Source organism: Primulina huaijiensis, chromosome 14 (assembly GCF_012295235.1).
Source record: "Primulina huaijiensis isolate GDHJ02 chromosome 14, ASM1229523v2, whole genome shotgun sequence".
Lineage (NCBI taxonomy): Eukaryota > Viridiplantae > Streptophyta > Magnoliopsida > Lamiales > Gesneriaceae > Primulina > Primulina huaijiensis.
Window position 1 is genome coordinate 3,898,687 of NC_133319.1, and position 13,925 is coordinate 3,912,611.

General features: G+C 32.9%; 2 protein-coding genes across 3 annotated transcripts; both read right to left on the bottom strand.

The window, feature by feature from the left end:
- Positions 1-993: 993 nt before the first annotated feature.
- Positions 994-5,097, bottom strand: LOC140957250 (U-box domain-containing protein 13-like). 2 transcript variants are annotated; one of them, XM_073414400.1, is made up of 5 exons: positions 4,708-5,097; positions 4,343-4,626; positions 3,603-3,719; positions 2,949-3,404; positions 994-2,498 (listed from the first exon to the last, which is right to left on the bottom strand). In XM_073414400.1, exons 2-5 carry the CDS (start codon positions 4,610-4,612, stop codon positions 1,314-1,316), a joined length of 2,028 nt encoding a protein of 675 aa, XP_073270501.1. In that variant the 5' UTR covers positions 4,613-4,626; positions 4,708-5,097; the 3' UTR covers positions 994-1,313. The 2 variants fall into 2 exon arrangements, with proteins under 2 accessions (XP_073270501.1, XP_073270500.1); XM_073414399.1 differs by having other exon boundaries at positions 4,343-5,092.
- Positions 5,098-11,097: 6,000 nt separating this feature from the next.
- LOC140957859 (uncharacterized) lies at positions 11,098-12,774 on the bottom strand. The gene has a single exon (XM_073415256.1). It carries the CDS (start codon positions 12,016-12,018, stop codon positions 11,329-11,331), a length of 690 nt encoding a protein of 229 aa, XP_073271357.1. The 5' UTR covers positions 12,019-12,774; the 3' UTR covers positions 11,098-11,328.
- Between the last annotated feature and the right edge of the window lie 1,151 nt (positions 12,775-13,925).

Sequence of the window (13,925 nt, forward strand, 5' to 3'; positions counted from 1 at the left end):
ATGTAACCTTAATTTTCTCGTATCGACGCCTACAGTTGCATGCCATTATTCAAATCGCTTTCGTAACACATAAAAAAGGCACCCTATTTTGAGAGAATATTTGNTATATATATAATGAATCACAAGATATATAAAAACTTGTCAAAATTTTCAAAGTAAACAAGATCCAAGATATGGACAAGTTATCAAATGTAGGAACTGCTGTTTCGTATTTTTCGGGCACATTGTGGAACGAACCGAATGCAGATGGTCATGTGTTTGTGTCTGCCGAATGTTTTGTTTGTGCATCCAAAAGTTTTATCTGTTTATCGGATTTGCACATTGCTGGCATTGACGGGTGTTCAAGATAGTGATAGAATTTGGATGGAGGAAATCACTATGGTACGTACACCTGTATGTAAAAAGAGATGATTAACAAATTCGTCAACTTATCAATTAAGAGAGACGGCATTTTTTTAAATGAATAAATAAATTTTTAAGTCATTTTTCTATTTTAAAAAAATTCGACTTTGTATGGGAGGGTGAACAGCCATCATTTCCGCCACTGAGTCACTAACATAATCTTTCATGACTCTTATCTATTTATCTCAGATGATTGTTTGTCGACATAATTATCGTTAAACATGTGGATCAAATTAAAGTAGGACAGACTAATAAATTTCACTAGTTTCAAGTTTTACCGTGTATATTACATCAGATTAATTTGATTTCATTTTTTTTTTGATTGGGAAGAAGGAGAATATTACAATGGGATCTCGAACCTGAGACTTCATCTTAAATATGAGATTTTGATGTCAAATACACAATTAATTTTACACTCACTTGAATTGATCTTTCTTTCTGTCATGTTGGAAAAGTTACCTAGGACATTGTTACTTGTTCCTCCATTATTTGGGCATGCATATCATTCTAGGTAGCGTAAGCTTCAAAGGAAAGGTATACAATGGTGTGGTATGAGCACAAATAGAACACAAGAACATTTGAGGAGCTATATATTTTTACACAACAAACTTCTCCAATAAAAACTGAGGATGTTTACATTTTTCCCAAGTTACAATATATTCACATCATGCCAAAGGATAACTGCTTCTGTTTCCGCATTCTATCTCTTTTCATGGACTTCTCTACTTAGATATAGTCCTCAACTGATAAATTGGAATAAATTACTTGAACATTGGGGGTGGTGATCTCACCTTTTCCCTGTCAAGCAAGCTATATTCTATATGCCCTACCTTCAACGATTTATAAGAAACAAAAAAGAACAAACCCAAATAAAAAGAAATGGACACAAGAATTATCATCTATAAACAGTGTTAACCGATGGCAGTCGCGGTGGTTGCGATAGCTGATTCTGGGTTTGAGTTTTGAGCCCGAGTCTCAGCGGTTGTGATAGCTGATTCTGGATGAGTCTGAGTCTGAGTCTCAGCCTGCTTTTGTGTTTCTACAAATCTATTCATCCGTTCAAGCAGTAGGGCAGCTTTTCTCTTTCCCCTTTCTGTCCCATTATGCGCCAAATCAAGAAGCAGTCCCATAACACCTAGTTCCTGCGCGTCAGCAAGGTGCTGTTGGTCTCCAGAGCAGAGATGTACCAATACTGCTGCTGCATTTTCTTTGTTTCTTGGGGATCCATTACCAATAACATCAACTAAAACCGGTACGGCCTCTGCAGCTCCAATGGCCGCCTTTCCATCAGGATGGCTAGACAATATTGCCAATATTGCCAAGGCCTCATCCACCATGCTGCCTTGGGGTTCGGTAAGCAGCCGCATTAATGTGGGAATAACTCCTGCCCTCACAGCCTTGCCTTTATTACCTTGATATATGCATAAGTTGAAGAGTGCCGTAGCAGCATCTTTCTTCCCTCTTTGAGTACCTTCACTTAGAAGTGTTACCAGTGGTGGAATTGCTCCTGAAGAGCCAATTGTCACCTTATTTTCATCAACTACTGACAGGCTAAACAAGGTGGCAGCTGCATTTTCCCGCGCTTCCGTGCTTCCTTTCTTTAGCACGTGAACTATACCAGGAACAGCCCCAGAGGATATTATGCTCCCCTTGTTGGTGTCACATATCGAGAGGTTAAGAAGTGCAGTAACGGAGTGCTCCTGAGTTCGAGAATCAGGAGTTGATAAAAGCTGGATAAGCAGAGGGATTGCACCAGCTTCTGCTATTGCCACCCGATTATCCGCATTTCGTTTGGCAAGAAGGCGGATTTCACCTGCTGCAGACCGTTGGTCTTCGAGGCTGGCAGATGTTAGCTTACATAGAAGAGCCTCTATTCTGTTAAGCTCAGCAGGGGAGCATGCAGATGTAGTCTTAGTGGCTCCATTGCTGCTTGATCGCTTTGGGAGTTCAATCCCATTTGCCTCACACCACTGTGCAATAAGACTTCGAAGAACATAGTTTGGCGTCAGAGAATTGCTAGAAAGAGTTTGTTGTGTCTTGGGACAAGTACGATGCCCTGATCGCAACCATTGTTCGATGTACGTCCTTTCATATGTCTACAATGGATAAAAGAAATTACCAGTTAAATAGCTCTAGGAAAGCAACCAAAATTTATTCAATGTACGATCTTTCAAATGTCTATAAGAGGAATATAATGAGTTTCATAAATACAAACAAGGGTCGACCAGGGGTGACATCAATATCATAAAAAACACGGTAAGTTACCCATTTGTTATTGATAAATTTGTCATTTTGTTTTCAACCATTTACTTCTAGCTCCAAAAGATTGTTATCCACTGATTGCCCAAAAAAGCAAACACAAAACATGGAGGTTTCATGCAAGACATAAGATTGCAGCACATACTTTCTTTCAAAGAGATTAGCCAGAAAAGAAATGACGTGACAAGATTCAATCCAAAGGCTGCATACTGATGAAGAACACCGAGTGACAAGAGTAATTAACAAGGCGAAGGATCCATAAGAAGGTAAAAGTTTTGAATCAATACCTGTCCTGTAGATACTATGACAGGATCCCTCATTAGCTCTAATGAGATAGGACAACGAAAGTCATCTGGTATGACAAGGTTCTTCTGATTTCCCTCGGTCAAATTTTTCCCACTGCTACTTGCAGGAACAGACTTTTCCGTTGCAGTGGAGTCAATGTTAGGGTTTACTGTCAGCACAAAATCCTTAATCTTCTTCAATAGCATCGACATCTTCTCTATGCTTTCCTCTGGATCCCCACCAGTGTCAGAAACTAATTCATGCAAAGCCAGTGATTCTTGAGTTAAGTCAGATATGCCATCAAGCTGTAATTTTTCAACCAATCTCCTCAATACATCTGGATCTTCTGCAGCATCATTACTCTGGTTATAAAGGCACAAAAGATCATGGTGCAGCTCAACATCTGGCGCATCCACCCTTCCCTTCGCTCTTCTGAATTGAGCAAGAACGAGCTCAACCTGGAAAAGACAGTTTTAAATATAGAATAAGAGACTCCACATTCTCAATAAATTTCAGTAATACCAGACAAACATCTTCAAAAGCATTGGTGACATGAAATGTACCGTTGCAGTATATAAGTTCTCTGATGAAATCGTAACTTGTGACCATGAATGCATAAAAAAGCGTCCAAATATATGGCAGGGGCATGTATTTACCTGTTCCTTTACTTCATCTGATATATCGAGTTTTTCGAATGAAATGCCACTCAGAGCTTGCTCCAACTGAGCCGTGACTTCTTGAAATTTAATAATGATTTGCTCTCTCTCCAAGACCTGTAAATAGAGAAGAATCCTTCTAATTCTACAATTCATTTTAATGGGGAAAAAATTTTAATGGGGAAAAAACATGACCACATTAACAAGCAAAAATTAATCACTTGAGCAGAGGCAATTTAAAATTGCACAGCCATAAGGGAAATTAAGAGATTAATTTACTGTCATCAGTGGATAATCCTACGCTTTTAATGGACTATCTCAGTAAATTCCCATAATTCCTGCAGTAACGAGAATTTTGATGTCGTAAAATCTCAACCAAGATCCCCCAAACCCAAAACAATCTTGCATCAGACACGAGATAAATTTCATTTTCTTTATGTTAACCTCATCGTCACCAAAATAATTCAAAAGCTAGCAAGGGCTAATCAACATCTCACCGTTCTCCAAACATTTTGCTACAAGCAACCCATACATGGTTAACTAAACAATATAAGAAGAATGTTTAAAACTCTTATCAGATACACGATTCAAGTTAAATTATCGAACAAAAATTGAGGAGATCAAATAAAACAAGGAAAAACATTATAAACTATGGCCACGTGATTAACTTGAAGAGGGAGAAAATGAATTGATTCCCAAAAATCAACAACAAAGTATAATAATGACCGTGCCATACCGACCAGATAAATCTTGCTCCCTTCGCTGCCAAACAGGAGCAATTCCTTAGCCGATTCAAGAGCTTTCACCAGAGAAGCTAATGCTATAATGGACTCCTCGGGGATCGACTCTTTGCTATCGCGAATCTCTTCAAACATTGGAGTCAACAGCTTCAGCCGCCGAGCTAGATTCATGTACTGCTTCCTCACGGCAGATCGGTACTCCGAAATCGCCGAGATTTCATTGACTATTTCAATCAGTTTCCGCGATAACGCGGCTTTATCCTCGTCCATTGTCTCAGAGAGATCTGAACAGAAATGTAGAATATCTTATATATAAAAACCGAGTCTTGATTCGAGTAACAGACGGAGATTTGGAGTCAACGAACTGATCGGGTCAAGGGTCCGGGCGAGGATCGGATTCGGATCATGTCAGAGCCTTCTCGCCGGAGTTGAGTAGGATTTGTGATGCTTTTTTGGTTGGCAGTGAAGTATAGTGGAGCGTCTTCGTCTCCGTTTGGACTGGAATCATCAAATAGGAAAAAGTAATTGGATTTGCAACTTGATTCCACTATGTACGTACTAAATTATCAAAATTCAATATTAAATTTAAATATCAAGCAAAATTATCCAACTTATTTTTTAAAAATTTTAATATATTGCCAAGATTTTCTATTTATCTAACTACTTTTTCTTGATGTGTGCCGGTGAGAGTGAGACCACAAAAAAGTAAATGAAATATCCATTTGTAATCGAAACGGAATAACATTGGGCTTTTTGAGTGCATTAAGGAAAAGACTGGTGTTGGGTTTTCTTTGTGCCAACTACAGGTGAAAATTTGAAGTAGTTGCCATTTACATGTGTAGAAAAGTTACCAGATTTAGAAATGAGCAACGGAATAGGAAAAAAGGAGAGGTTTTGTTGCCATCTATTAATGCACATAATCGAGGTTTGGTTTTAATAAGTGATAAACTCTACATATAACTTTTCGACAAAAACTTGTGTGGTCGTATTTTGTGAGACATATCTCTTATTTGGGTCATCTACGAAAAAGTATTATTTTTTATGCTAATAGTATTACTTTTTATTGTGAATAACGGTAGAGTTGACCCGTCTCACAGATAAAAATTCGTGAGACCGTCTCACAAAAAACTTATTGTAACTTTTCTATATGTTGGTGCGATTTATTAGACTTTGTACGTTTTGCCTTTGAATTTGTATCAAATTGGTAAACATAGAATCCAATGAAGAGAGATGCCATGAAGACAAAAACTTGTGTGAGACGGTCTCACGGGTCGTATTTTGTGAGACGGATCTTTATTTGGGTTACCCATGAAAAAGTATTACTTTTTATGCTAAGAGTATTACTTTTTATTGTGAATATTGGTAGGTTTGACCCGTCTCACATATTAAGATCCGTGAGACGGTCTCACATGAGACTCACTATACCATGAATTCCGGGTTATCAAACTGAGCGCTTTCGTTTATTAAAATTAAAATAAATAAATTCACTCACAATATATATAGACAAATACGTTTGGTACTGTATATGCCTTGAGTGTTTAAAATAAAATGGTGTATATTTAATTTTAAAATAAATAAAGCAGTGTATAAAAATAATGATATTTTAAATATCAATATTTAAGTGTTAAAAGTAATATTATTTTAGAAAAATAAGATGTATCAAGAGATTAACTGAAATTGTATTTGTCCCTCCTATCATTGTGATTAGAAAAATGATGAATAAATAAGATAATATAAAATTATGTATTTTGATTAGATAAATCAAAATGAGTTAGATTTATCAGATTGACGCGCTTACGGCTAATCTCGTCAAATGGTGAGTTGTGACAGGTTGTGAGTCCTCCTTATATAATTAACTAGCTAGCTTGCTGAGTAGGCCCGTCCTACCTCGCTTCGTCAGGTCAAATAAGTGGATTGAGTTGACAATTTCTCACTCATCTCAAATGATTAGTCAGACCGTACTGCTGACTCATTTTGATATCTCTAATTTTGATGACAAAGAGATAGAAATGACAGAATTTATTGTGAGTTTGGAGCCCCACGGGGAAAACTTGAAACAAAACGGGTTCGGGGCGCATTATCGGGTCTAAATAGGGATAACAAAGGACGGGATAGGGTAAAATTTGGCCAAATCAACAACCCGTACCTCATCACTTTTAGAACCGCCATGGGTCCGGATTGAACCAATTGGACAAGCTTAATTTTTTAATTATAGCACTACACAATTAAAATTTTTAAAAGTATAAATCATCAAAATTACATTTCATATTTGTATTAATTAGTCGTCATGCATGACATGTGAATCATATAATATATAAATATTAAGTGAATATAATGACAAAACCTAAAAATTTATTTATATAGAAAATATAATATTGAAATTCAAATTTTATTTACATGAAAATTTGAAAACAAAACAATATGTAGAAAAAATGAAATTATATAGAATATATATAGTTGGAGGAGGAAATACATGAGACTAGGGGAAGAGAAGTATGTTGGGAAGTAAATTTAAAATAGTTTGGTAATATTACATTAATGTCCTTCTCTATATTTTGTTTATAATTAGAATGGAGGGTATTTAAGCCCATTCATTAAATGACCAAAATAGTTTTCTATGAGGATCGTGCATTATTAAATAGTAAAGATAATATTTATTGAAAAAAAATAGAAAAAATTATGATCACAAGTTAAAATCTATTAATTTATATTCAATTATAACAAAAAAAATTGCATAATAATATAATTTTATATTAAACATATCATAATATAATACAATTATTTCAATCCTAAAATATAACGAATTAAAATTATGAACTAAGGTATTTATTATTCAAAATAATAAAAAATAGAATTATATTATGAATACCATATATGTATAAATATAAAAACATATACAATAAGTTGAGTGGGTGTGAGACGAGTTAACTAAATAATAAGACTCACCTCGTATTCGCTTGTTGACATGCTTCACCAGATCTAACCAAGCCGAACGGAACGAATTTAATATGGGACTGAATTCAATTGCCATCCCTAGGTATGGTTTCGAGTTCAGGGATTTTTAAATATCCGCAACAGATCAAGTATAGGTATGAAGATGTTACCATCATCTTCGACCCGTCTAAATGATGATGATGATGGTAATAATAATAATTAAAAAAATATGATGGAATTACCTATTTTAGTATAGTATATACTTTTTAAATTACCCTTCTTTTATTAAATATTATATAATATTGAATTTTATAATTTAAGTAATCCAAAAATGTCCATTTGTTTGTTTTTTTTTATATTTTTTCTCATCTCAATAGATTAATATAACTGAAATAAGATTCAAATTTTTAAAAAAATTAAATTAAATTATTGATTATGCATTATTTTCTCTTCTTAATATTAATAATGAGAAGTTAAAATAATAATATTTATAAAAACATACAAAAATAGAATAATAATAATAATAATAATAAGTAATTAAGTATAGTACGTAGAGACAATAAATAAATTAATATTAATAATATTAATTAACATAAACACGATTAACGTTATTATTATATTATAAATATTTTAGTTATTAATAACTGATATAATTAATATAATTTTAATTATACATGAATAATAATTTATTTATTGTTTCTACTACTGATAAAACTATTGCACGACTAATAGTAACTTATTAATTATTATTCTAATTATATTATTTAACTATATAAACTAATTACTTATCACTAACATTATTATGATTATTATACAACTATTATTATAATTAATAATGGCAGTTATAATAATTACTATAATAATTAATATTATCATTATATATTAATAAAAATTATTATAATGTTAATATAAAACTGTATATTATATTTACATATGTCCCGAAAATTCAAAAGAGAAATAAATGAAATATCTGAAATTTTCCCGTCGAGAGAGTCTTTGATTATAAATTTTTTGCTTGTTTGACGGCGATTGAGTGAGAATCTCGGCATGTGCTAGCAAAGCTAATCACAATCAACAAATTTCTTACTTATCTAGAAATTGTTCCCAAAAATCAAAAGGAAATTATTAATTTTCTTGAAACCAAAAGGGAATTATTTTCAGTTTCTAAATTATTTATTTTTTGCTTTTGCGATAACTTTTCATGTAGAACTATCAATTCGAGTTGATGTTGGAAAATCCTAACTCGAGCCCGTGCAGATCGTGGGCCTAGATGGGCCAATTTGCGGTGGGCCGGCTTGGTTGGAATTTTGTTTTAAAAAATAAATAAATAAATTGTTTTATATCTAATATCAATTAATTACAATGAAATAATAATAATAATACAATAATTCATTTTTCTCTCCAGTTTCACATGCATAATTACTCTATTTTGATGTTCTATATAGAAATATACACTCACCATTTTCTATAAATTACGCAACTTTCAAATTTTATAACTAATATAATTTTAACAATATTTATTATTTTATTTTTTTTAAAAAATAAGAGAATTCTATCAATATATACTAATATTTATACAGGTGGTCCTGTTTAATAATAATAATACTAGTGGATCTAATGTGAGACAGGCTCACGGATCATTATCTGTGAGACGGGTCAACCCTACTCATATTCACAATAAAAAGTAATATTTTTCATGGATGACCTAAATAAGATATCCGTCTCACAAATACGACCCGTGAGATCGTCTCACACAAGTTTTTGTCTAATAATAATAATAATAAAAGTGTTTGAAATAGTTTGTCCGAAGGGTGGATGCGAGCTAAGGGTAGTGGGCCCTGACCACCATTAAAACTGTCTTTTAAAGTTTTGTAATAATTCGACGAATACTCCAAATCAAAATTTGAATTTGATGTTGACATTTTTGTTGATTGATTGAGAATTTTGGCATTCTTAAATTCAAATCTCGCAGTTGATTTGTTCATTGATTGATTGTTTATTTATTTATTTATTTTTGAGTTGGAAGATAATATTTTATACATGAATGAATATGTTTACAAAAGTTGTCTTACATTAAGTGTCGTGTTAAAAATTAATAATAATAATAAAACACGATGAAAAAGGTTTAAGAAACTTCAATATTTCAACTTTATTAGCAAAGGTTGAAAAAAGTTTATGATCCACTTATTCAAAAAGCACTTCTAAAGATTAATAGAACACATAATATTTCTTTGATTTCATGTGAAAAATAATATGAAATCGCTCCTTTCTATGTTTCTTTTTTTCTCTGGTGGGATCCTATTAAATTATATGGTTTGAGAGTTGAAATGTGAAATTTTCTCAAAAATATGAAATCGCTCCTATCTATGTTTCTTTTTTTTAAAAAATTTTTGAAAGATAAGAAATTATTTCTGTCTTAATTTAGTTTTTTCTAAACATAAATTTACGTATTTTTCTACAATCTCATTTCATCAATTCAAAAATAAATGTATCAGTATGTAATTATCTGTCATTCCCTTTCCCCCTTTTTTTTTTAAAAAAAATCCTACCTAATTAAATAACAAAATTGGCTCACTCGTGATTGCAAAGTAATGATGAAAAAGGTTTTTGCTTGTAACAATTATTACAACACAATAGAGTTTTTAAGGCTAACTGGCACAATAATTAGTAAGACTTGCCAAATAATGAGCAGCATCATTCACCGGTAATCATGCAAGGAGGACCAATTTACATTTTGTATAGTAGTATATGTTTATATTTGTATTAATTTTTCTTAAATTTTTATATATACATATATGGTATTCCATCCAAAACATATTTATAGGATTATTAATTTTGATGTTTTATTAAAAATTATAGCTAATGATAAAAGTGCAACTCAAATATTTTAAACTATAAAACAACTCAAGTGTCATGTTTCGATTGATATCTCGAGTAAGAGTAAGTCTTTTATAAAAAGTAATACTTTTAGAAATCATGAATTATCTTAAACATCTTATAAGTTTTCAGAATTTATAGAATGTTTTAGTTTCTCGTAAACTCTAAGATCTTAGTTTAAAACTAAACTCCTAAAAAAAGTGAATAGATATTATTAATTGTACATCAAAAAGCCGAAAGGAAAAAGTAAATTAAATGGGGGGAGAAAAAGTGAAAAACATAATAACGATAATAGATTTGGAAATATTAATTTAGAGTGTTATATTAAAGTTATTTTGAATAACTTTATGGCAAAAACTTATGTGAGACGATCTCACGGGTCGTATTTTGTGAGACAAATCTCTTATTTGAATTATTCATGAAAAAAATATTACTTTTTATACTAAGAGTATTACTTTTTATTGTGAATATCGATAGGGTTGACCCGTCTCACAAATAAAGATTCGTGAGACCATCTCACAAGAGACCTACTCAAACTTTATATATAATATTTTCTTTCTAAAGTTATTTATAAATTGTAGTAACTTATTTTTATGTATTATACGCTATGTTTCAAAACAAAAAAAAAAAAAGAAGAGAAAACTTACCAAATAGTAACAAATATTTAATAAGTTTGTGGATATATTATGCATTATTTTAAATTCTAGAATAATTTGCACCTTATTATTTTGACCAAGCTTTAGGCTGGATGTAAACATTTTATAAATTTCAAAAAATAAAATTTATGTTCCTAAAACAATTTGATTATTTTTTAAAAAAAACACCACTTGCTCGACCGGTAATTCAATCAATTTACTCCAACTCATTTGACAAATAAGTTCGGTTAATTCGAATTTTTTCCCATCCCCTATTCTCATTTCTCAGTTAGTACTGGAAGGCTCAACAAAGCCACGAACATAATCTCTGTAATGTCATGAACTGATAAACATAACAGAATCAAAAATAAATTCTAAAAAGAATTAGCCTAAACCACTTAATTTTCATCTGACAAGGGATCTGTGCCGCAGACAAGATTCATTCTTCAAGATTCTGGATAGGAAATCAATGCAACTGAAGTACCTGTGACTCTTGAACTCCGTGAATCTTTAATGACAAAATCTTGAACTGAACCTCCATTATTTAGTCTCATTTTTCCCGGCTTCCTCCATTAACAACCTCTTTATGAACTTATCCTCAGCATCTTTCAAGAACTTGAACTTTGGAGGAGGAGAAGACGTCAATCTTTTTAATTCTGCTTCCGTGAAGGATTCGAAGAGAGGATTGAACCCATGATTACTGTAAGAATCCAAGGATGCTGGATTCTTAACAGTTGGTGAAGATAAAGGGGTGAGAAAAGGGGTGCCATCTATAAAAACAAGGTCACTCAAACTTCTTGTTCTTGACCCTTTTCTGCTACTCTTTTCGCCTTTCGATTTCCCATCTTCTGACTCCAAATCCTCCTTATTTTCCTCCTTAATAGTGAAGAGAAATCTTGGGGGGCCACAGAGATTGTGCAGCCTCATTAACTCAGTCTCCACGCCCTCTTCACCATAGTTTTTCAAGCCCAAATCTTTATTTGACCCCAATTCCAAATCTTGCTCTTGCTCTTGTTGGTTTCTCACTGAATTTGTTAGTTCTATACTGCTGTTAAATGAATTGGGCCCCTTCCAGCAGAAGAGAGATGAAAAATCCTCGATTCCTCTGTTACTAATATTGGCCACTCTCTTTTTCCAGCACAACAAATAGTAGAGCTCTGCCACCAGCCCGACGAGTATGAAACCAAACACAAAACTCAAACCAATGCCTAAACCACTAAAAGATCCCATCTTTACAAAAACCCAGTTCTATAAATGTCTCATTTTCTCATATTTTTGCACAGATTTGAACTAAAGCCCAAAAGTTCAAACCCCGACTAGGTTTTCCTTAAAGATATTTCCTTCTGAAATTAATAAAATACACCACTAGTGGTAATACTCTTGGCAAGAACAATAATAATAAAAAAAAAAGGGCCGGGCAGCCACTTTTCTTGAAATCTTATGATTGTTTACAGTTTGGATTCAAAAGCATAGACCGACCTAACGACACCCTTCCACTCCCCTAAATGCAAGTACGATTCCAGAATGTAAAGCATACTTTCGAGAACTTTACATAAAGTCATAAAATTAAATATTGCCTCAGATACACGCCTTGGCCTGTGAGATTCTACGTGTGGAGAAAAAAAAATCTGACCTTTTTCAGCATTCTAGTCCATGAATAATAAACTCGGGAACTAGCAGCCTCAAAGCAAGAAGGAACGAGTGATGAAAATATTCGTTTGGAAAACAGGAAAGGGATTTTAAAAAAAAAAACTCCGGAAAAATAATTGAAGCCGGGTGATTTCTCCGAAAGCTAGACTGGCAAAGGAGAGGGTGTGTGTATAGAATAGTTGGGGGGGTCACATCTTCACCGGATATTTCACATGGGCTTGCTCTTGGCTCATTCTTGCATTAATCTATGGAAACAAGCATACAAAAGTTAGTCTTTAATTTCCTATTTCATTTGGTATCATACAAAATAAATAAATATTAATGGCATGTTTGTATCTTTCGTACAATCAATGGTTTTGTCTTACTGATTATGTTACTTTATCTTCTGCTGCCGCAGTCCTTTTTGTATCTTTATTTAACTTAATCCATTACAAATTCGAATAATAAGTCACATATTTTTATTCACAAATTATTTAACTTAATTAGTAAAGTCTTTTTAAGAATACATTACAACATTAATTATAGTGAAATGGTTGTGGTTATGACTGAATGATTATAAGAAGCATTTATTTAAACTAAAGTTGATATAAAGCCAAGATTCATAAAACCTAGTAAGTATAGTGGTTCAAATTAATTTAACTATGATTTCACAATTATCTTAATTGATGTGGAAGAGAATAGAAAGCTATTTGTAGTTTGTAATCCTTCAAAAATTGGTTTGAGTATATTTGTAGAATAATGTTATCAATTTAACTCTCATGATTGTTTTTAGTGTGAAACTTATGATATTATCATATATGTGTAAGATCCAAAATTACAAGATTCACAAATCAATAAAGGAATTTCCCTTGCATCAATACAAAGAAAGTGTGGGAGGAAATAGAAAAAAAAAAAGCCAATGAATGTGCAGTGACATTCGTCGTTCGTCGAGTATTTTGAGTGATTATGTATTTTATTGATCCATTAACCGTCATATATCTGTTGCAAAGGTGTCAACGTAACTGAGATCCTTATGGTTGCGTTACGATTTAATAACTATCTTTGTAGCTCTAGAATGCTTGCAGCGCCAATAAAAAATTTGATGTGATTTGGTTAATTTAAAGGTTATGTTTCTGCACGATCCTAATGCTGGTTAATTTAAAGGTTATGTTTCTGCACGATCCTAATCCCAGCATCGTGGGCGGAGAATTCTCCATAAACAACAGAAGGGGTGTTTCTATCTTCTTCCCAAAAGCCAACAGCGGTTGACCATCATGGTAACAAATCATCCCCCATATGGCAAAGCTGTTTGAATTCTCATCATATGCCGCATCCACGTCCAGCCTCATACGGTGAACTGGTAGCACCGTCCACAGTCTTGGGGCGGTCGAGGAGTTGCTATTCTTGGGGTTTTGAAGATCGAGCTCCTGACATTCTAGAAATCTCACAGAAGTGCCTATCAGAAATTTTAAATGGAATAAAATGTTCCGAAGTATAGTACCACAAGT

What these genes read in the sequence shown, in the direction of transcription:
- LOC140957250 (XM_073414400.1), bottom strand. Translation starts at nt 4,612, where the DNA reads ATGGACGAGGATAAAGCCGCGTTATCGCGGAAACTGATTGAAATAGTC. An exon ending in AAGGGAGCAAGATTTATCTG is followed by an intron (nt 3,720 to 4,342) that starts GTCGGTATGGCA and finishes CTCTATTTACAG; the next exon opens with GTCTTGGAGAGAGAGCAAAT. An exon ending in CAGATGAAGTAAAGGAACAG is followed by an intron (nt 3,405 to 3,602) that starts GTAAATACATGC and finishes TGTCTTTTCCAG; the next exon opens with GTTGAGCTCGTTCTTGCTCA.
- LOC140957859 (XM_073415256.1), bottom strand. Translation starts at nt 12,018, where the DNA reads ATGGGATCTTTTAGTGGTTTAGGCATTGGTTTGAGTTTTGTGTTTGGT.